General features: G+C 40.2%; 1 protein-coding gene across 2 annotated transcripts in view; it reads right to left on the bottom strand.

Moving 5' to 3' along the window:
* The window catches only part of COL4A5 (collagen type IV alpha 5 chain), a 309,426-nt gene that overhangs the window by 117,367 nt on the left and 170,608 nt on the right, over positions 1 to 21,451 (bottom strand). For both annotated transcript variants that reach the window (XM_054723296.1, XM_054723239.1), the window contains exons 19-25: positions 19,798 to 19,930; positions 13,787 to 13,960; positions 13,369 to 13,452; positions 10,534 to 10,626; positions 7,498 to 7,568; positions 5,795 to 5,986; positions 4,840 to 5,008 (exon numbers count right to left, since the gene is read on the bottom strand). In XM_054723296.1, the coding sequence (XP_054579271.1) occupies positions 4,840 to 5,008; positions 5,795 to 5,986; positions 7,498 to 7,568; positions 10,534 to 10,626; positions 13,369 to 13,452; positions 13,787 to 13,960; positions 19,798 to 19,930 (916 nt within the window). The remainder of the gene's footprint in view (positions 1 to 4,839; positions 5,009 to 5,794; positions 5,987 to 7,497; positions 7,569 to 10,533; positions 10,627 to 13,368; positions 13,453 to 13,786; positions 13,961 to 19,797; positions 19,931 to 21,451) is intronic.

The raw sequence follows: 21,451 nt of genomic DNA, 5'->3' as shown, positions 1-21,451 counted from the left end.
AAAGAGAAAGTATAGTCTTTTGAAAATGCAATGTAACAAAAATCTATAAGAAAAACAATCACATATTATATATTCAAGAAAGATACCAAACAGAAGAATGAAATTCCAAAAAGAAAAAAAAAGTAGATGACAGCTTTCATAGTGAAATATATAGACCTTGTATCATAGAAATCTATACCTGAAACCTATATGATCCTATTAACCAATGTTACTCCAATAAAATACATTTTAAAAAAGCTTCCATGTTTAAAGATGGCATCTATAAAAATATTTTAAATACTAGAGGCCTGGTGCACGAAATTCGTGCACGGAGGGGGGTTGTCCCTCAGCCCAGCCTGTACCTTCTCCAATATGGGACCCCTCAAGGGAAGTCCCACTGCCCGACCTGTGGGATCGGGCCTAAACGGGCAGTCGGACATTCCTCTCACAATCCAGGACTGCTGGCTCCCAACTGTTTGCCTGCCTGCCTTCCTGATTGCCCCTAACTGCTTCTGCCTGCCAGCCTGATCACCCCCTAACCACTCTGCTGCCAGCCTGTTTGCCCCCAACTTCCCTCCTCTGCCGGCCTGGTCACCCCTAACTGCCCTCTCCTGCAGGGTTGATTACCTCCAACTGCTCTCCCTTGCAGGCCGGGTGCCTCCCAACTGCCTCTCCTGCTGGCCATCTTGTGGTGGCCATCTTGTGTCCACATGGGGGCAGGATCTTTGACCACATGGGGGCAGCTATATTGTGTGTTGCAGTGATGATCAATCTGCATAGTACTCTTTTATTAGATAGGTTAGAGGCCTGGTACAGGGGTGGGGGCCAGTTGGTTTGCCCTGAAGGGTGTCCCGGATCAGGTGGGGGTTCCCTTGGGGCATGGGGCGGCCTGAGCGAGGTGCCTGTGGTGGTTTGCAGGCTGGCCACGCCCCCTGGCAACGCAAGCGGAGACCCTGGTATCTGGAATTTATTTTCCTTCTACAATTGAAACTTTGTAGCCTGGAGCAGAGCCAAGCCTGGGCTCCCTCCAAAGCCGGCAGCCATTTCTGTTGGGGTTATAATTGAAACTTTGTTGCCTTAAGTGGGTGGGCCCGGCCAGGGTGTGCGGAAAGCTTTGCTTCCCCTGTTGCTGCTGGCAACCCTGGCCTGCTCTCTCAAGCTCCATTCTGCCGCCATTTGTTTGAATTTGTTTACCTTCTATAATTGAAACTTTGTAGCTTGAGTGGAGGCTTAGGCCTGGCAAGGGCAGGCAGAAAGCTTGGCTTCCTCTGTTACCTAGGAAACCTTGCTCTCTGTGGCTGTAGCCATCTTGGTTTGGGTTTATTGCATGCTCACTCTGATTGGATGGTGGGTGTGGCTTGTGGGCGTGGCTTGTTGGTATGTCAGAGGTATGGTAAATTTGCATATTTGTCTATTATTAGGTAGGATAGGTCAAAAGAGCCTTAAAAAATTAAATTGAAGTAAACTAATGGTCCCTTACAATTTCATGTGTACAAAGTTCAAGTACACCTACTTCTTATTAATTGAAATGAATTAAAATGGGCTCGGGTTCAGTAAGAATTTCTTAAACATGAAATTAAAAGCACTAACCATGATAGAAAAGACTGATAAATTTAACTCCATTTTAATTTATTTCTGTCCATTAAAGATGCCATACAGAGTGAAAATGACAAGTCATAATGAGTAAAAATTTTGCAAAATGAATAGCTAACAGAAGAGAACTAACACATAAAATATATAGGGTGGTATAAAAGTAGGTATACAGTTGTGAGTATATGAAACAGACTTTATTCTTGTATTATTATTTATTAACTAGAGGCCCGGTGCATGAAATTTGTGCATGGGGGTCCCTCAGCCCGGCCTGCACCCTCTCCAATCTGGGACCCCTCAGGGGATGTCTGACTGCCTCTTGCAATCTGGGACTGCTGGATCCTAACCTGACAGCCTGCCTGATCACCCCTAACCACCTCTGCCTGCCTGATTTCCCCTAATTACCTCTGCCTGCCTGCCTGATTGTCCCTAACTGCTCCCCTGCTGGCCTGCTCACCCCTAACTGCCTCTGCCTCGCTCTGCACCCAGGACCCAGGATTCCTTCCTCTGGCCAGCCACAGCCACCCAGGACCTGGGCTGACTTTGCCTGGGCTGGCTGCAGCCGCAGGGGACTGTGGGCGGGCGGCTTCACCTGGGCCACAGCCACGGGCGTCTAGGACCATGGGGCAGGTGGCTTGTCCCTCTCCCAGGCCACAGGTGCAGATGCAGCCACTGGCACATGGGATTGTGGGGTGGGTGGCTTCTCCCTCTCCTGGGCCACAAGTGTAGGCACAGCTCTTGGCACCGAGGACTGTGGGGTGGGTGGCTTGCCCCTCTCCTGAGCCACAGCCCCAGCTGCTGGCTCCTGGGACGGTGGGGCAGGTGGCTTGTCCATCTCCCAGGCCAGGCCACAGACGCAGGTGCAGCTGCTGGCACCCGGGACTGGTGAGGCATGCAGCTTGTCCCTCTCTTGGGCTGCAGGCACAGGCGCAGGTGCAGCCACTGGCACCCGGGACTGTGGGGTGGGTGGCTTGTCCCTCTCCCGGGCCACAGCCTGGCTGGTCCCCATTCTTTTCTCGCGAGCTCATTTGTACCTGGCTGGTTCCCATTCCTCTCTCCCCATGTTGAGTGTCTGAGCCCTTATGGTGTGAGTGTGTAAGGTTGTGATGACCATTTGTATATTAGCTCTTTATTATATAGGATTATTGTACTATTTTCCATAGAAACACCTGTATGTATGTGTATAAATATACATATGGTTCAAAAATGTATACACACTTTAACAGCTGATAACTCACCTAATTTTCACTCCTTTTCAGGTTTAACTGATTTGAAATAATGGGTGAAGCCCAACTAAGCTTTGAAAAATGAAATTTATACTAAAGGGCCACTAGACTGTTTTTTAAGGGGATACATAAATTATAAAGTTTTTATAGTACAAAACCAGCAACAGTCAATGAATTAAAGATGCACAAATAGCAAAGAAATAATTATTGGTGTTTGCAATTCCATTGCTTTGTGTCATCAACAGTGTCTGGACCAGAACATCATCAGTTTGAAAACAGGCATTGACAAATAAATTATTAATTTCTGTAGATTATTTTAAATTTTAAAATTGAACTTTATGTTAATAAACAATGACCTTATAATCATTTAAAGTGTGTATACATTTTGTTGGGAGAAAACTCTTGAATTGACATTTCATAAAAGGAAATGAAAATGTTTAGTAAATATATAAAAAGGTGCTAGACTTTAATGTAACCAGAGAGATACAGAAAATTGCCATGAGATATATCACATTTCAAAAAATTGACAATACAAAGTGTTTATGAGGATGTAGAGCAATAAGCAATCTCCAATACTTCTGATAAAAAGATAAATTGGTACAATTGCTTTGGATATAGTTTGGAATTATCCAGTAAAACTTAAGATGCATTTATTCTATGCCTTGAAAATGCTAATCTTAAATAGACATGCTAGTCCAGGTACTAGCAAAGTTTTTCTATAAAGGACCAGACAGTAAATACTTTATGTTTTGTGGGCCATATGGTTTCTATCATAACTGCCCAATGCTGCGATTGTAGTGCAAAAGCAACCATAGTCAATAGTGAATGGTTGTGTTAAAATAAAACATTCATTCATGACAAAAAGTGTTTGGCCAGTTTTAATCCATGTGCTATAATATGCTGATGTTTGTCCCCAGAAAAGTGTGGGCACATGTACACCAGGGTATATATACCAGAGTGTACACAGAAGCATTATTTATAATAGGTCTGAATTATAAAATAGCCAATTGTTCATTAATGATAGAATGGTTACATCAACTGTGATACACACATACACACACACACACACACAACACACTCACACAAGATACTAAACAGCATGAAAATGAACATACTGTAGCTATACACAGAGTTAACATGAATAATACTTATCTTACAATTCCATTAATATAAAGTTCAAAAAGAAGCATACATATAAGAATAACCAATGGACAGAGACAACAAGGGGTTGAGGGCGTGTATGGGGGTGAGGTGGGGGGGCAATGGGGGATAAGGACACATATGTAATACCTTAATCAATAAAAAATTGGAAAAAAGCTTAAAATATTTTGTTTGGGAATTCATATTTAGGTGATGACACTAGGGTTTAAATAGAAGGAAACTATGTAAAAGTTAAGACAGTGGTTTCTCTTGGAGAAATGGAAGGGGATATGATTAGGAAAGGACAAAGAGGAAAATGGGGGTTTCTAGGATGCTGGCAATGTTCTGTTTCTTGATGTATGTGGTAGTTACATGTGTGTCTCCAATATAATTATTTGTTAACCTTTGCATTTTGTATCTTATACTTCAAAACAACAAAAACAGCCTGGCCGGCGTTGCTCAGTGGTTGAGCATTGACCTTTGAACCAGGAGATCACAGTTCAATTCCCAGTCAGGGCACATGCCTGGGTTGTGGACTCCATCCCCAGTAAGGGGCATGCAGGTGACAGCTGATCAATGATTCTCTCTCATCATTGATGTTTCTATATCTCTCTCCCCCTTCCTCTCTAAAATCAATAAAGTATATATATATATATATATATATATATATATATATATATATATATGATGTATAAAGAAAAACAACAAAAACAATAAAAATGAAGATATTCAGAAAAAACATTTAAAGAGGAACCCACCCATAATAAAAGCATACATATTGTATTCCCTTGCTAAGGAGTTCTGAAAAGCACGAATATCTCTTATGAAAGGAAGCTAAGAGTGGCCAAAGATAACACATTTCTTCTTTTAAGCACCAAATTAAAAACAAAGCAATCATACTCACCTGGTATTCCTGGCTGGCCTGGATTTCCTGCCACACCTTGTATGCCTTTTTCACCCATTGGGCCTGGAGGGCCAATACCAATAGGGCCCATAGGCCCTCTATTCCCTGGGAGACCTGGCAAACCTGGCTTCCCAGGGGGACCTCTTTCACCCTTAAAAGCAATTCCACCCTGAAAAGGGAAAAGTTTAATACAGAAACATAGATATAACAACTATCTGTAGGTTGGTATTACTGAATACAACTAGAGAAATGATACAGCCATAAATAGTTATTACAAGCTGTATAAGTGTGTGCTATGGAATGGTATGTGTGACCACTTCACTTATTTGTTCCTTCAACAAATATTCTTGAGCTCCTACTATGTGCCAGGTGCTGGTGATACAGATAAAGAATAAAAATAAACAAAAAATTTTGCCCTAATGAAGTTTATATTCTAGTATGTCAAGAAGTTTACAGTCTATCTAATATTTGATATAAATAACACTTTCTACCTAATATTCTGGGCTATGTGTTGCATACAAAATAAGTCTGTTCATTTATGTTCAACATTTAGGTTCCATAACACATTTAACAATGGCTATCTAATCACACTAACTTCTAAGCTTACTATATATAAAAGGCAAATTAGACTTCTGCCGTTAGGTCTAAATAAATCCAGACAAGGGCATGTGGGGTAATAGAAGGGGAACCTTACATTGACCCACAAGCATCTTAACATTTTGCCCACCTATTCATAGCTAATATTACTTAGTATAAAACTGGGCTAAAAATAAGAAATGGATAAAACAACTGAGAGAAAAGAGTGGTAAAGAAACCCTACAAAGTACCATTTCTATATATTAATCATTTTCTTTTCAGCATTGATCAGGTGTTCATGTTGCAACAAGCATATCCTAGGAAACATCCCTAAGTAACAATTTGACATTAGAAAACCAAGAATATCAAACCAACTCACGGGTTCTCCTTTGGGACCAGGTAGCCCTGGCAATCCATCCTGTCCAGGTATGCCAGGTAAACCAGGGAGACCTGGAGATCCAGGGAAACCCAACTCCCCCTTTTCACCCTTCATTCCTGGAAAAGTGAGGATGTCACCAGGTTCACCTTTAGGTCCAGGAAAGCCTGGAGCACCAGGACCTCCTGGTATGCCCTGAAGGGGTAAAGAAAATAAAGGAAGGGGAGAAAATGAAAGAGAAAATCACTTTCTTTTTATGTACACACACACACATGTATATATAGATACACACACACATATATATATACAATATATATTATATAGAAATATTTTAATATTGCTATTTGCCCTTTCTCTATAATAGAAGTGTCAACCAAATTCACGATCGACAATGACAGATTGAAACACAAGCATGCGATTGGTGCCAGTGAGAGCTTTATATGTATCGTGCATGTATGAGTCAATTTAGCCTTTTATATATATAGAATAAACTTGCTTAATTAAACCTGCTTTCTGATTTAGCTAACTTTTCCCAGCCCAGTGAAGCATCCCAACTTCTCTTTTAGGTAATTGTCAGAAACACTGCAGTAAATATCAACATGAAACAGATAACTATTGTAGATCACGCAGGGAGAACAAAGGATAAAATATTTAACTGCAGCAGTGTTTGACTATATTCTGCACAGTGAGAAAACCTGAAGTCATTTTCAAGGTCCACCATTTCTTACTTCTTTTCAGTTGGGTCAAGTTTCTAAATCTCCATTTTCTGGCTAATGAAAAGAAGATAGGATTCCATCAAGTCTCCTATCTACCTACTCCAGGATTTCTGGGAGGATCAAATGATATGAGGCACAGGAAAATGCTTCACAGACATTTGGTTAAAGTGTAAAATGTTTCCACCTGGCTATAAAGCAAGTCATGTTCCTGGGCTGAAGAAACTCCAAGGATGCTAGTCGCTAGGGAGAGGAAGCCAGGTGTTGCTACATGACATCATTACCCGGTACCCACAGCGACCGTTTCTGTACTGGGCTGTGGGCCGTATTTTGCGCCATGGGGTCTCAGCAGCATCAGCTGCAATTTGGTGGGCTATTGCTCCGGGGTGATGGCAGCCCATTTGGGAGAAGCCAAGTGTTGCTTTGTGGGTGCCAGGTCCATGGTGCCATTTCTCTGTAAATGGCCAGTGCATGTCACTGCAGCTCCTGCATTGAGCGTCTGCCTCCTGGTGGTCAGTGCGCATCATTGCTACGGGTTGGATGGTTGGACACTTAGCATATTAGCCTTTTATATATATAATTGATTTCAGAAAGGAAGGGAGAGGGAGAGAAAGATAGAAACATCAATGATGAGAGAGAATCATTGATCAGACATCTCCTGTAGGCTCCCTACCTGGGCATGTTCTGTGATGGGGAATCAAATGATGACCTCCTGGTTCATAGGTCAATGCCGAACCACTGAGCCAAAATGGCTGGGCTCTTTGTATTTTTAAAACTTTCATTTCTCCAGTTTACCCCATCAACCCACCCAATAACATTTAGTGTACAAATCTATTAATCAAGAGAATCCTGTGAGTCAGGGAGAATCAAGGAATCAAATAAATCACAATTTAATAGAAAAACTAAACTCTTTAAAATATATCCACAAGTGAAAATCAAAGTGTAAATGGATTTCTTTAACTTATTTTGTAGTATAATATACTCAAAACTTACTCTTAATCCTTTGGGACCAGTTTCACCAGCATGTCCTTTTTCACCCTTGTGTCCAGGAAAACCAAGAGATCCTAACACACACACACACACACACACACACACACACACACACACACACACACAATAATGTGAGCTTTGAAGTTGAACCACTGACAAAGCATATAAAAATCATTAAGTCAGCAAGTCAAGTTTTAAAATAAGAACCCCATTCAATCCCATTTAAGAGGTCACATTTTTGTTTTCTGATTTTATTCTCTAAAAATGAAGAAATCATTCGTCCTTTTAAGTAAATCTAACATTTCATGTTACATACAATATTGTATTCTCAGGTACTTCCAACTCTAAATCCTCTCAAGAGTTCACAGCTAGCAAGCACTATGCACAGAGGCTCCTTTAACTATCCCACTGCCAAGGGGAGAAGGAGATAAGGGCAAAGTCTGTATATCTTTCTTTGTTCTGACTTAAGCAATTTTCCCAGATCCTCATCAATTCTTTATTTAGTTTGTCACTCCCTAAAATTTGGTTTATGAGAAACTTTTGGTACTCAATGACTAGAGGAAATATTACTAAAGTAGGCATTCCCCAAATGGGTCCCTGAATCAGTGGAATCAGCATCACCTGAGTACTGGTTAGAATTACTAATTATTGGACCCTCACTCCAGATCTACTGAATAAGAAAATTTGGGGGTGGGACCCAGCAATCTGGGTTTTGATAAGCCCTCCAGGTAATTCTGATGCACTCTCAAGTTTGAGAACCATTAAACTGAAGGTACAAGGCTAGATTATTAACTTCTAGTGGCAATTATAAGACTTTCCAAGTACCAAATGAATTGGTTTCCTTGGCAGATACACTGGACAGAAAGGTAAGAGATCTGGTGTCTAGTTTAGGCCTTGACATAGACATAAAGTTTGATTTTAAGATAATATAATATTGAGATATCCCAAGAGGTAGTTGAGTAAAAGATTTGTGGGTCAATGGATATTAAATATGGTTTTGATTAGACACATGAAAAAGAAATTACATATAAAAAGAGGAATATTGGCTATTGGTTACCAATTTCCTGTAGAATTCCCATTCCTTCATGACAACATGTGATACATCCCCAATGAATAAGCTCTACCACTGGAAAATATACTCAGGGGTCAGGTATTCCCCCAATTTTCTGGAAGAAAGAAGTCTGATGCTATGAGTAATTTTTCTCACCATACATAAAACTAGAAGCCCAGTGCACGAAATTCGTGCACGGCGGGGGGTTGTCCCTCAGCCCAGCCTGTACCCTCTCCAATCTGGGACTCCTGGAGGGATGTCTGTCTGCCCGTTTAGGCCAGGTGGGATCAGGCCTAAACGGGCAGACGGACATCCCTCTTGCAATCCAGGACTGCTGGCTCCCAACTGCTTGCCTGCCTGCCTTCCTGATTGCTTCTGCCTGCCAGCCTGATCACCCCCTAACCACTCCACTGCCAGCCTGGTTGATGCTTAACTGCTCCCCTGCCAGCCTGTTTGCCCCCAACTTCCCTCCTATGCCAGCCTGGTCACCCCTAACTGCCCTCTCCTGCAGGGTTGATCACCTCCAACTGCCCTCCTCTGCTGGCCTGGTCACCCCTAACTGCCCTCTCCTGCAAGGTTGATCACATCCAACTGCCCTCCCTTGCAAGCCTGGTCCCTCTCAACTGCCCTCCCTTGCAGGCCGGGTGCTTCCCAACTGCCCTCCCCTGCTGGCCATCTTGTAGTGGCCATCTTGTGTCCACATGGGGGCAGGATCTTTGACCACATGGGGGCAGCTATATTGTGTGTTGCAGTGATGATCAATCTGTATATTACTCTTTTATTAGATAAGATAGAGGCCTGGTGCACGGGTGGGGGTCAGCTGGTTTGCCCTGAAGGGTGTCCCGGATCAGGGTGGGGTTCCCCCGGGGCGTGGGGCGGCCTGAGCCAGGGGCCTGTGGTGGTTTGCAGGCTGGCCACGCCCCCTGGCAACCCAAGCAGAGGCCCTGGTATCTGGGATTTATTTTCCTTCTACAATTGAAACTTTGTAGCCTGGAGCAGAGCCAAGCCTGCTGCTCCCTCCAGGGCGGCAGCCATTTCTGTGGCAGTTAATTCACCTTCTACAATTGAAACTTTGTAGCCTTAAGCGGGTGAGCCAAGCCAGGGTGTGTGGAAAGCTTTGCTTCCCCTGTTGCCTCCGGCAACCCTGGCCTGCTCTCTCAAGCTCCATTCTGCCACCATTTGTTTGAATTTGTTTACCTTCTATAATTGAAACTTTGTAGCTTGAGTGGAGGCTTAGGCCTGCAATGGCTATGGAAAGCTTGGCTTGCTCTGTTACCTGGGAAACCTTGCTCTCTGTGGCTGTAGCCATCTTGGTTTGGGTTAATTTGCATACTCGTCCTGATTGGCTGGTGGGTGTGGCTTGGCTGGTGGGCATGGCTTATGTAGCGGAGTGATGGTTAATTTGCATATTACCATTTTATTAGAGAGGATAGGGGAGACAGTTTTCCTGGAATAATATTGTCAAAATGTTTTAATAAAAACTGCTAGTAGCTTCAGCTATTAGAAACAAGAGCATAACTTATTTCATAGCAGATAGAGGCACTTCATATTTATTTATGAACTAGAGGCCTGGTGCACAAAATTCATGCACTGGGAGGGGGGGTCTCTCAGCCCAGCCTGCACCCTCTCGCAGTCTGGACCCCCCAGGGGTCCTTAGTGCTGCCATGGAGGTGGGAGATGCTCCCACCACTGCTGCTGCACTCGCCAGCTGTGAGCCTGGCTTCTGGATAAGCAGCACTCCTTCTGTGGGAGCGCACTGACCACCAGGAGGCAGCTCCTGTATTGAGCATCTTTCCCCTAAGTGGTCAGTGTACATCATAGTGATTGGTCATTCCGCTGTTCGGTCAATTTGCATATTAGCCTTTTATTATATAGGATATGAGTGACTAGCTATAAAATGAGAAACTGACATTATTCTGAAGCTACAAGCTCACTAATACCTAGCCAATAAATATTTTAAAATGATGCCCAGAGGCAGGATGTTTTACCTGGAGGACCTGGAAGACCTGGCAAACCAGGTTGACCTGGAGGCCCTGAAATACCAGTTCCAATACAGTTGAAGCAGGTGTCACCTTTGTCACCTAGAGAAAACCATCATAAAAGTATATTACTCATCTACCTTCTTTAGATAAGGTCTAAAGAAGTTAGCACTAAGGAACAATATTGCTACCTAACAGTGTAGTCAGAGAAGCCTATATCTATGATATATTTATCTGATACATATTTACTGAGTGCCTACTGTGTGCTGAGCACTGTAGATAGTTGTGATACATTGGCAAACAGATCAGAGAAAAATTCATGTCTCCATGTTGCTCACAATCTCCTAATGGAAAGGGATAATAAATAATGAAGGTGACAAATTATATATATGTTATGTTTATAGGAAAATGTTGAGCTGGATAAATGGGATTGAACATCTAAGGATAGTTAGCAGCATGCAATTTTACATAGGGCGGTCAGGATAGACCTTAGTGAGAAGATGATACATAATAAAAAATTTAAAGGATGTGGTACATGCACAGTAAGTATAGAGTATTCTAGGCAAAATTAATGAGACCAGATTTTTGGAGCAGAGTGAGAAAGGAGAACTGGGTCAGAAAGTTAACAGTTTATAATGAGTGGCATATCATAAAACATCACACAAGCACCGTAAATACTGTGGCTTTAACTATGAGTAAAATGAGAATCTAGTAGAATAATTTAAGCAGAAAAGCAGCTTGATATACCTTAAGGTTTAAAAGAAAAATTTTGGCCGAAATCGGTTTGGCTCAGTGGATAGAGCATTGGTCTGTGGACTCAAGGGTCCCAGGTTCGATTCCGGTCAAGGGCATGTACCTTGGTTGCAGGCACATCCCCAATAGGGGGTGTGCAAGAGGCAGCTAATCGATGTTTCTCTCTCATCGATGTTTCTGACTCTCTATCCCTCTCTCTTCCTCTCTGTAAAAAATCAATAAAATATATACAAAAATAAAATAAAAGAAAGATTTTGGCTGGGGTAGAAACCTGGTGACTGTTTAAGTGGCTACTGCTGCAGTGATCTAGGAGAAATGGCAACTCTCCCAGAGTGACACCAATGAAGATTATGAGAATTGGCTTAATTCTGAACAGATTTTACAGTAAAACCAATGAGGTTTTATCATGTGTCACATACAGAATCCAAAAGGAGAGGGGAATCAAGGGTGATGTCAAGGTTTTTAGCTCAAGCAATCAGAAGGCTAGAGTGGCCTGCTTCTAATAAGAAGGAAAATATGTTACTGGCAAAATTATGGGGAAGGAGGTGGTAGAGGTAAGACTTCAATTTAATCAGGATGTGAAGTTTAAATGTTAAGTAGACAGTTGGATATACTAATCTAGAGGAAAAGACTTTTATCTGGACAGAAAACATAAATGTAGAAGACATTGGCAAGTAGATAGTATATAAAATCTTGAGAGTTAATGAATAAGCTTAGAAGAGAAGAGGAAACAAGGCCAGAAGTCTGGAATATTCCAAAATTAAAAGTTGGGTAGATAATTCTAAAATGCATATGAAAATGTAAAGTAAGCCAAGATAAAAGTATAATAATTTAGCTAGGAATTGGTGTAAGGAGAAAAAGTATAACAATGGAACAAAATAAAGAGGTCAGAAACAGACTCATACATAAATAGTCAAAAGATTTACAACAAAATTGCTAATGCAAGAAAATGATGCTCTTTTGTACAATGGTATTGAATCAATTGGATATACATATGAGAAAAAATGAACTTTGATTCCCTGCTTCAAACTATACACAAAATTTAATTGAAGACAGCCCTGGCTGGTGTGGTTCAGTTGGTTGAACATCATCCCATGCAGCAACAGGTCACAGGTTCAATTTCTGGTCAGGGCTCCTGCCAGGGTTATGGGCTCAAGCCCTAGTAGGGGATGTAAATGACGCAGCTGATCAATGTTTCACTTTCATATCAACATCTCTCTCTCTCTCTCCTTCCATCCTCCCTCCCTCCCCTCAAAATAAATTGAAGATAGACCAAAGATCAAAACACAAAGGCAAACTGGTAAGAGTTCTAGGAAAAAAATTATCAGGTCCTTTGGGTTAGCAAATATTATAAACAGGACATAAACAGTACTAACAATAAAAATGAAATTAATAATAGGAATTATTTTAATTAATAACTTCTGTTCAAGAAAAGATACAAGTAAAAAGCAAGGCACAGAATATAGGGAGAAGATAGTTGTGGCTTTGAATAGGAGTATTAACAATAATAGGCAGGAAGGCAGAATATATGGGCAGATACAAGTAGGTGGGTAAATGTCATAGTAATCTGAGCAAGTTCTATTGTTATTGCTTCAAATGGTCAGTGAAGGAGGAAGCAAAGTCAGAATCTTAAAATGAGAATGGAAGAGGAAGTGTTAAAAGTATGAAGAGAAGATGCAGGCTTATTAGAGGTGGTAACTTGGACTCGCCAGGGCTGTTTTTCTCCCGAGTAAAACGAAGTGAGTGGAGGGTAAAGGAGTCAAGGGTTTATACATGGAATTGATTATAATGAATTGATCATGGAATTTAAGGTAGGTTAAGAGGGAAGAAAAAACACCAAAACGCTGAGTGGTAGTCAAAGTTGGTACGTCTCATTGAGGTTAAAGTAATGTTGGAGTCACTTTATTAGTTAGTAAGCTAAAAAGATAGAGACAGTGGGGCTAATGAAATCAAGGTTATGGAAGTGAGTACTATTGGAAATAAAGTGGTCTTAGGTATGTCCATGGGAGTGAATGGCTGAGATAGGATGGAGGATATAGGGGATTTTACTAATGATTTGAAAGAATGAAGGAATAATTATGAGGATCAAACCTTTCACTCCTTGTTCTCCTTGGAGTCCTCTATCACCTGGAGATCCTGGAGGGCCTGGGGGGCCTGGTTCACACATCTCACCACCTGAGATAAGATAAAGAAAGGATAGCAAATTAATTGTTGTGAAATGTCCAGAAGACTAAACAAACAAAAAGCCTGACAGGCTAGAGAAAAAGACATCTTTTTAGTTACTCTCTGCAGTAATACCACTACCTGTAAGCAAAGGGAAGATATAATATTGGTGAGAATTTGAACAGCAAATTTAAACCTCAAAGAATCACTAAAAATCAAAAGTAGAAGTTGATGTAGAATCACATAGATAACAGAAACACAAAGAATGATAGCGAATTTCAGCCAGATTTACTTATAAATGAAAACAAAATACAACAATAGAGATTAGGAGAAAAGAATAGCTTACTAGGAGGGATGTGAGGACCTGGAGGGCCAGGAGGCCCTGGAAGGCCAGGAGACCCAGGCTGTCCATCAAATCCAGGGGGTCCAGGAATAGAAATTCCAGGTGGGCCTTCATCACCTTTCTGTCCCTTTTCTCCAGGAAAACCAGGGAGACCAGGAGGACCCATAATTGCAGTCCCTAAGATTAAAAAAATATTGAGTTGCAGGAGAAGAAACAATTCACAGAGTTACCATTATTTTGCCTCCTGTCTTCAGAGGTATATTCTGCTGTTTTGTGAGACATTATGGGGGGGGGGAGATAAAAAAACATTTAAATGATCAACATTATCTTATTTTAGGGATATTACTTTAGTTCTCAATGAGACATTAAATAATGATAATAATGATAAGATATCCTTTAATGTATAATGCCTGTTATATTCTTACTGTTTTCTATGAGAATCAATATCTGGAGAAAGGATGAAAAGTTTCAAATACCATAAGTACCAGTTTGTGTGTAAGAAAGAATAACTTAAAGCAGCTTTATTACATTTGGAAATATACTAATAACTCTCTACCTACTCTTCTTTGATACTGTGATCTTTTAATCTTAAAAATACTAGAAAGCCTTTAGAAAGAAAAAAATAGGCATTTGAAAGTTTCCATATGTATGTTTCTGGACATTTTTCTGTTCTATCTATTCCTACACCACTGACACACTTTTTCATTACTACAGCTTTACAATGATTTCAGAACTGGTAAGGAGGATCAAACCTTTCGCTCCTTGTTCTCCTTGGAGGCCTCTATCACCTGGAGATCCTGGAGGGCCTGGGGGGCCTGCTTTGTTCTTTTTAAAAACCATATTCATTACACTTATAAATCTACTTTTCTAAATAAATTTTACAATCAGCTTGTTAGTTTCATTGTAAAAACGTATCAGGATTTTGAATTAGATTAATTTGAATTTAAAGATTAAATTTTGGTAGAATCTTCTGTTTATAATATAGAGTTCTCACATCAAGTAATAATAAAGTATATCTCTCCATTAATTTATTAATTTATATTATTTAATAACTAGTAGCCCAACGCGCGATATTGTGTGCAGGAGGCAGAAGCAAGCGTGGACGCCAGGAGGGAGCTGTGCTGCTTCCATGGGAGGTGGACCCGCCATCTCCTCTCTGGGCCTGCGCTCGGCCATGGTGGCTGTGGGCCGGTCCCCCTATCCACCAGAGGCCCTCTGCAGCTGGGGCATTGCACGGCAACTAAGTAAGCATCCCACCCAGGCTGTACCATGCCCGCTGCCCAAAGGCCCTCCGTCACCGTGGCAATGAAGCAAGCATTCCGCCAGGCCGCTCACACTGCCCATTCTCAGTGGCAGCCACCCTAGGACTAGGGGACTCCGGTGAGGCTGAGGGGACTGGGTGCCGCCATCTTGTGGCTATGGGTGCCTCCATCTTTGTGACGGAATGATGGTTAATTTGCATTATACCCTTTTATTAGCTAGGATATTTTACAAAATTGTGCAGAGATGATCTAGCTGGTTTGACTCAGTGGATAGCACTTAGGCCTGCGGACTGAAGGGTCCCAATTTTGATTCTGGTCAAGGGCACATGCTCAGGTTGCAGGCTTGATCCCCATTAGGGGGCGTGCAGGAGGCAGCCAATCAATGATTCTCTCTCATCATTGATGTTTCTATCTCTCCCTCCCTCTCTAAAATCAATAAAAATATACTTTAAAAAAAGTCTGCAGAGTTCTTACATATCTTTTGTTGGGTTTATTCATAAGTTAATTACTATTGTGAATTTTACTGCTATTACTATTTTTAACTAGAATTTTTCTGTTGTATTTTTAAATTTTTATTGCTGATATAGAAAAGGCATATTATTTAAGTATACAACTCATTTCTGGCTACCTTGCAAACATTCTAAGTTCTGGTAATTTGCCCTTTGATTATTTCAGACTTCCTGGGTTTGTGGATAACCATTTGGTGTGTTTTTCCTGTTCTATCCTTACACCTCTTTCTTTCTTCCAGAATTAGTGCACTGGCTGTGATCACCAGTATAAGAACAAATAGTATCGGTGGCTCTGAGTATCATTATCTTTTTTTTTTTCTTGATAAGGATGTTCCTGATGTTTCACCACAAAGTATGACATTTCATCTACAGTCCTGTACTTCCTGTATGAAGTACATAGTTGCATCAAGTTAAAGAACAGTACTTTTGGCCGTATAAGATGACTGGGCGTATAAGATTTTCCTGGGTTAAAAAGTCGTTTTATATGCCAGAAAATATGGTATATTGTACTATATTGATGGAATTAGATTAAGGTGACCAGATTTTAACATTGGTAAAGCAGGACACCATTGACCAGGGGAGGGGAGGAGGGTTCTTGATTAAAAATTTGGTCTATATGGAGCAACAAAAATTTTCATAGAACGCAAAAATAGTATTGAAATATATTTTTTTTGAATTTCAACAAAAGTACAATTTACAAATATAATAAATAAATAATTATGTATAGTATTTTATTCTTTGGCATATTTCTCATTTGAATGAATTTTTTTTAGTAGATTGCTGTTGTTGTTTAAAAGGTCATGAATTTGCTGTAACGTAAGTCATAAGTGTCATTTTCAAGGCCGGTGCTAGACTTTTTGCTGCCACTATAAAATATAAATAATACAAGTACTATCTGCTAAATTCAAGAAAATTTATTTATTTATGAAATAAATAAATAAATTACTTACCTAAATTATCTGAATAGCTGATTTGTAATGACATCACTTGTTTAACTAGCTTACTAGCATGCAGTATGATGTGTATCATCTGAGAGACAGTTACAAAATGTTTTTGTCGTTGCCAATCCCAAAAAATGCCATTGTTCATTAAGTCCAAACAATGGTGGTCGAATTCTAACAACTGATCAACAATGCGAACTTTGATAAGCAGTTCTCGATAATCAGTTCTCAACAATTATTTGTTATTAAAGTTTAACATTATAAAATTAACAAAAATAATATAAAACTCATATCTTGGCTAAATAGCCACACGGCTGCCGAAAACCGTATATTCCCTTCCTGTTCTCCCGCTGTTCCCTAGCTTGTAGTGCATTCTTTCCAAAAATCGGGACTTTTTTAAAACGCTGCGGGACGCGGGACAAATTGTTAAAAATCGGGACTGTCCCGCCAAAAGCGGGACGTCTGGTCACTTTAGATTAGATATAGTGGATTAGATAAATTGGACTACCGTATTTTCTGGCGTATAAGATGACTTTTTAACCCAGGAAAATCTTATACGCCCAGTCGTCTTATACGCCGGAAAATACGGTAGCTACCTTTTAAGATTTTTTTCCTTTTAACAATCAATGGATATTAAATTTTATTGACTGATTTCTCTGTTTCTATTGGCCTATTTTCTTTTAATCTATCAGTGTAGTCAACTACAGTAATGTTGAACCATCCTTGAAATCTTAGGTTGGCTTAATCCTCTCTAATAATAGACAAATATGCAAATTGCCCATACCTCTGACACACCCACAAGCCACACCCATCATCCAATCAGAGCGAGTATGCAAATTAACCCAAACCAAGATGGCTACAGCCACAGAGAGCAAGGTTTCCTAGGTAACAGAGGAAGCCAAGCTTTCCGCCTGCCCTAGCCAGGCCTAAGCCTCCACTCAAGCTACAAAGTTTCAATTATAGAAGGTAAACAAATTCAAACAAATGGCGGCAGAATGGAGCTTGAGAGAGCAGGCCAAGGTTGCCGCCGGCAACAGGGGAAGCAAAACTTTTCGCACACCCTGGCCAGGCCCACCCGCTTAAGGCAACAAAGTTTCAATTATAACCCCAACACAAATGGCTGCCGGCCAGCCTCGGAGGGAGCCCCAGGCTTGGCTCTGCTCCAGGCTACAAAGTTTCAATTGTAGAAGGAAAATAAATTACAGATACCAGGGCCTCTGCTTGGGTCGCCAGGGGGCATGGCCAGCCTGCAAACCACCACGGGCCCCTCGCTCAGGCTGCCCCACACCCCAAGGGAAACCCCACCTGATCCGGGATGCCCTTCAGGGCAAACCAGCTGGCCCCCACCCCTGTACCAAGCCTCTATCCTATCTAATAAAAGAGTAATATGCAGATTGATCATCACTGCAACACACAATATAGTTGCCCCCATGTGGTCAAAGATCCTTCCCCCATGTGGACACAAGATGGCCAGCAGGAGAGGGCAGTTGGGAGGCACCCAGCCTGCAAGGGAGGGCAGTTGTGAGGGACCAAGACTGCAAGGGAGGGCAGTTGGAGGTGATCAACCTTGCAGGAGAGGGCAGTTAGGGGTGACCAGGCCGGCAGAGGAGGGAAGTTGGGGGAAAACAGGCTGGCAGCAGAGTGGTTTAGGGGGTGATCAGGCTGGCAGGCAGAAGTGGTTAGGGGCAATCAGGAAGGCAGGCAGGCAAGCAGTTGGGAGCCAGCAGTCCTGGATTGTGAGAGGGATGTCTGACTGCCCATTTAATGGGCAGTCAGACATCCCTCAAGGGGTCCCATATTGGAGAGGGTACAGGCTGGGCTGAGGGACAACCCCCCTCCGTGCATGAATTTCGTGCACTGGGCCTCTAGTTTGATAATATTTTTTTAGGATTATTTTTTCTGTGTTCATTAATGAGATTGATTTACTGTATAGTTATTTCTAGTGTCATCTCCTTGGTTCTTTGGTATCAATGCTATTCACTTGAGTTTTCTTTATTTAAAAATGTTCTAAAATATGAGAATTATATGCTCAACAGCTTGGTAGAATTCATTGGAAAAAAATATATAAAACCAACTATAATACCAATGCATTCCAATAGAGATCTTGAACATTTCAAAATCTTCTATGGTAATTTATCTGTACTTAGATTTAGAAATATACTTTCTCAGGACAATTTTGCTAATTTATGTTTTCTGCTTCTTAAGGAATGTATATTTAATCTAGAATTTCAAATAAATTGATATAGCTTTATATTTATCTTGTAATTAAAAAATTTAATTGTATTTATGGCAATAATCATTTTTCTTTACTGATTTTATTTGTGCCTCCTCTTGCCTTTATATTGTTTGCTTTATTTTTACCTTTATAAAGTTTTTCATTTTATTTTGTTTGTCCTTGCATTCCTTTTTATCCATTCATCTGCTGATGGGCACTTAGGCTGTTTCCAAATCTTAGCTATGGTAAATTGTGCTGCTATGAATATATGGGTGCATATATTCTTTCTGATGAGTGTTTCATGTTTCTTAGGATATATTCCTAGAAATGGGATCACTGGGTCAAATGGGAGTTCTATTTTTAACTTTTTGAGGAATTTCCATACTGTTCTCCACAGTGGCTGCACCAGACTGCATTCCCACCTGCAGTGTACTAGGGTTCCCTTTTATCCACAGTCTTGCCAACACTTGTTGTTTGTTGCTTTGTTGAGAAAGTCTATAGTAAGAGTGGGGAAGTTTCTGTAAATTAAAAGATACTCATGTCTTCTATTGCTGTGTTCACCTTGGAACTAGTATGATAATATTGTATATGTGCATTAGTAAAGAAGCTACAAATGAGAAAGGATATAGAAAGACTAGCAGCCTGAATCTGTTAATCAGTACATTCTTGGTAGCGTATGATTAAGTCACTGTCCTTTCTTAACCATCTGATCTTGCAAGACCTATTTTCCTAATTACTCCCAATTTACAATGGGCCATAAACAAAAGAATGTAACAGCTTAGCTAGAGGCACTACCCAGAACAGGCATTTAGATACAATCTAACTTCCTCATTCTAACTGACTCAAGAGGAGCTGTGAAGCCCACCACAAAAGCCTGGTAGTTAGAAAACAAAGAAACCTATGAATGTACAGTATATATGGGGCAATCTCATTGTATCACTTGCTCAGGCTTTGGATCTTTGTGTCCCCTGAGCCATCAGCACTGCCTGATTAAAGGTCTCTCCTGAAACCTCCGAGTGTTTGACTGTTGCCTTTTTGTGCCAATTCCATAACACAAACACAAGAGCGTTAGTACAGTCCCTTTTACCTGGAGGTCCAGGAAGGCCAGGTAGACCCTGTATTCCAGGAAATCCTTGTTCTCCTTTTTCTCCAGGCAAGCCAGGTAATCCCATGTTTCCTTTTTCTCCTACAGTTACACCAGTCCCAGGCCTAGGAATTACCTTTATTATAAAAGAAAGAAAAAGAACTCAAAAAAGCAGAATCTCGTTCTCCAGAAGATAACCTACCTAGCAGCTACATCTGATTATAACATCATCATTTTCACAAAGTGCTGAGATGCAAAATCATTTACCATTACAAATATTGAGTCACATTCTATATCACTCCTTCAACTGATTAGAAATCAAAAACCATTTATAATATTACCACTCTCCTGAGCTCCAGGATTATAGAGCTATCATTTTTTTAGATGTATATTGCCTTATAATTCACATTCAATTCATTGCAATCACTTAACCAAGCCTGATCAGTTTTTACTGCAAATGTCTCTCTAGTTTTCCCTCTTCTGTTGCTACAGTTACTATCCTTACCTCACATTTGGACTAACACAAGCACCTTTCAATTTTTCCTCTTGAATCCAAATCTATTGCTAGGATATGCTTCTTCAAAACCTAATTTTTCTGTGTTTAAAGACTCAAAATTGTTCACTACTTCTTACTATAACTTATGCTACTTTTAACCCTGTACTCTGTCAAGTCACTTTTTACTTCCAATACCTTTCTTACCTTTTTCATCTCCGGCTATTACTAGTGATGAATTTTTAGTAGAGTGAGGTCTATTTGATTATAACCACTTCACGCAACTTGCACATCCTTGTCTTTGCTTTTGAATATGCCATTTTATTTTTAATTTTTTAATATGCCATTTTAAATATCAATAATGCCTTCTTCCAACCTTTCCCTTTATTAACCCATTTTTTTTTCTTTCTCTTAAAAAAAAGAAAAAGAAAACTTATCTCTTCCAGGAAGACTATTGATTAAAATCAATGAACTGATTATTCCTTTTCTCTCTTTCTTCTTAGAACCTTAGCATCTAAAGGATTTCATACTAAATAAATACAAAAAAATTAATTTCTTAGAGCTATAAAGGTTAGTAAGCTTTAGATTTAAGAAAGTATCCGTCCAAGGTACAAATCAACACTTACTGGAAAAGTGTGATATTTCACTGGATATAAGAAACATTCAGACAAAAGAACACTGAAAGTTGTGGGACCTAGAATTGGGATAGTAATTCAAAGGGGAAAGTGAGATGCTGGAAAGAACTGATTCTCAAAATTTCCATATTTTCTGATCTTCATCAAAATTTTATCATCTTATTTGATAAAGAAATGATTTCTTAGAGTACTAAAACTGATTTTAAAATTAAAGTGAATAAAATTATATAATATTTTAAAAAGTATATCCTCGTTAGATTTTAATAAGGTACTAAGTATCAATATCTGAAGCTCACTATGGGAGAAAGAATATAATTATATCTGAGTACATAGATTTCATGGCACTTGCACATTGCAGATTTAATACAGTTTAAAGTCAAGAGTCTTACCAAATTTCAGCCAAAGAAAAACCCATCTGTCAAATTGCAACATGATATTTTATTCTTAATAAGATGAAAATATATTTGATTTAAATTTCATGGTGGATGCAAACATGACAGAAGATCTGTAAATTCCCAATTATTATTTC

This window comes from Eptesicus fuscus, chromosome 1 (assembly GCF_027574615.1).
Source record: "Eptesicus fuscus isolate TK198812 chromosome 1, DD_ASM_mEF_20220401, whole genome shotgun sequence".
NCBI classification, from domain to species: domain Eukaryota; kingdom Metazoa; phylum Chordata; class Mammalia; order Chiroptera; family Vespertilionidae; genus Eptesicus; species Eptesicus fuscus.
The sequence above is the reverse complement of the archived record's forward strand: the minus strand, read 5'-3'. Positions and strand labels throughout refer to the sequence as shown.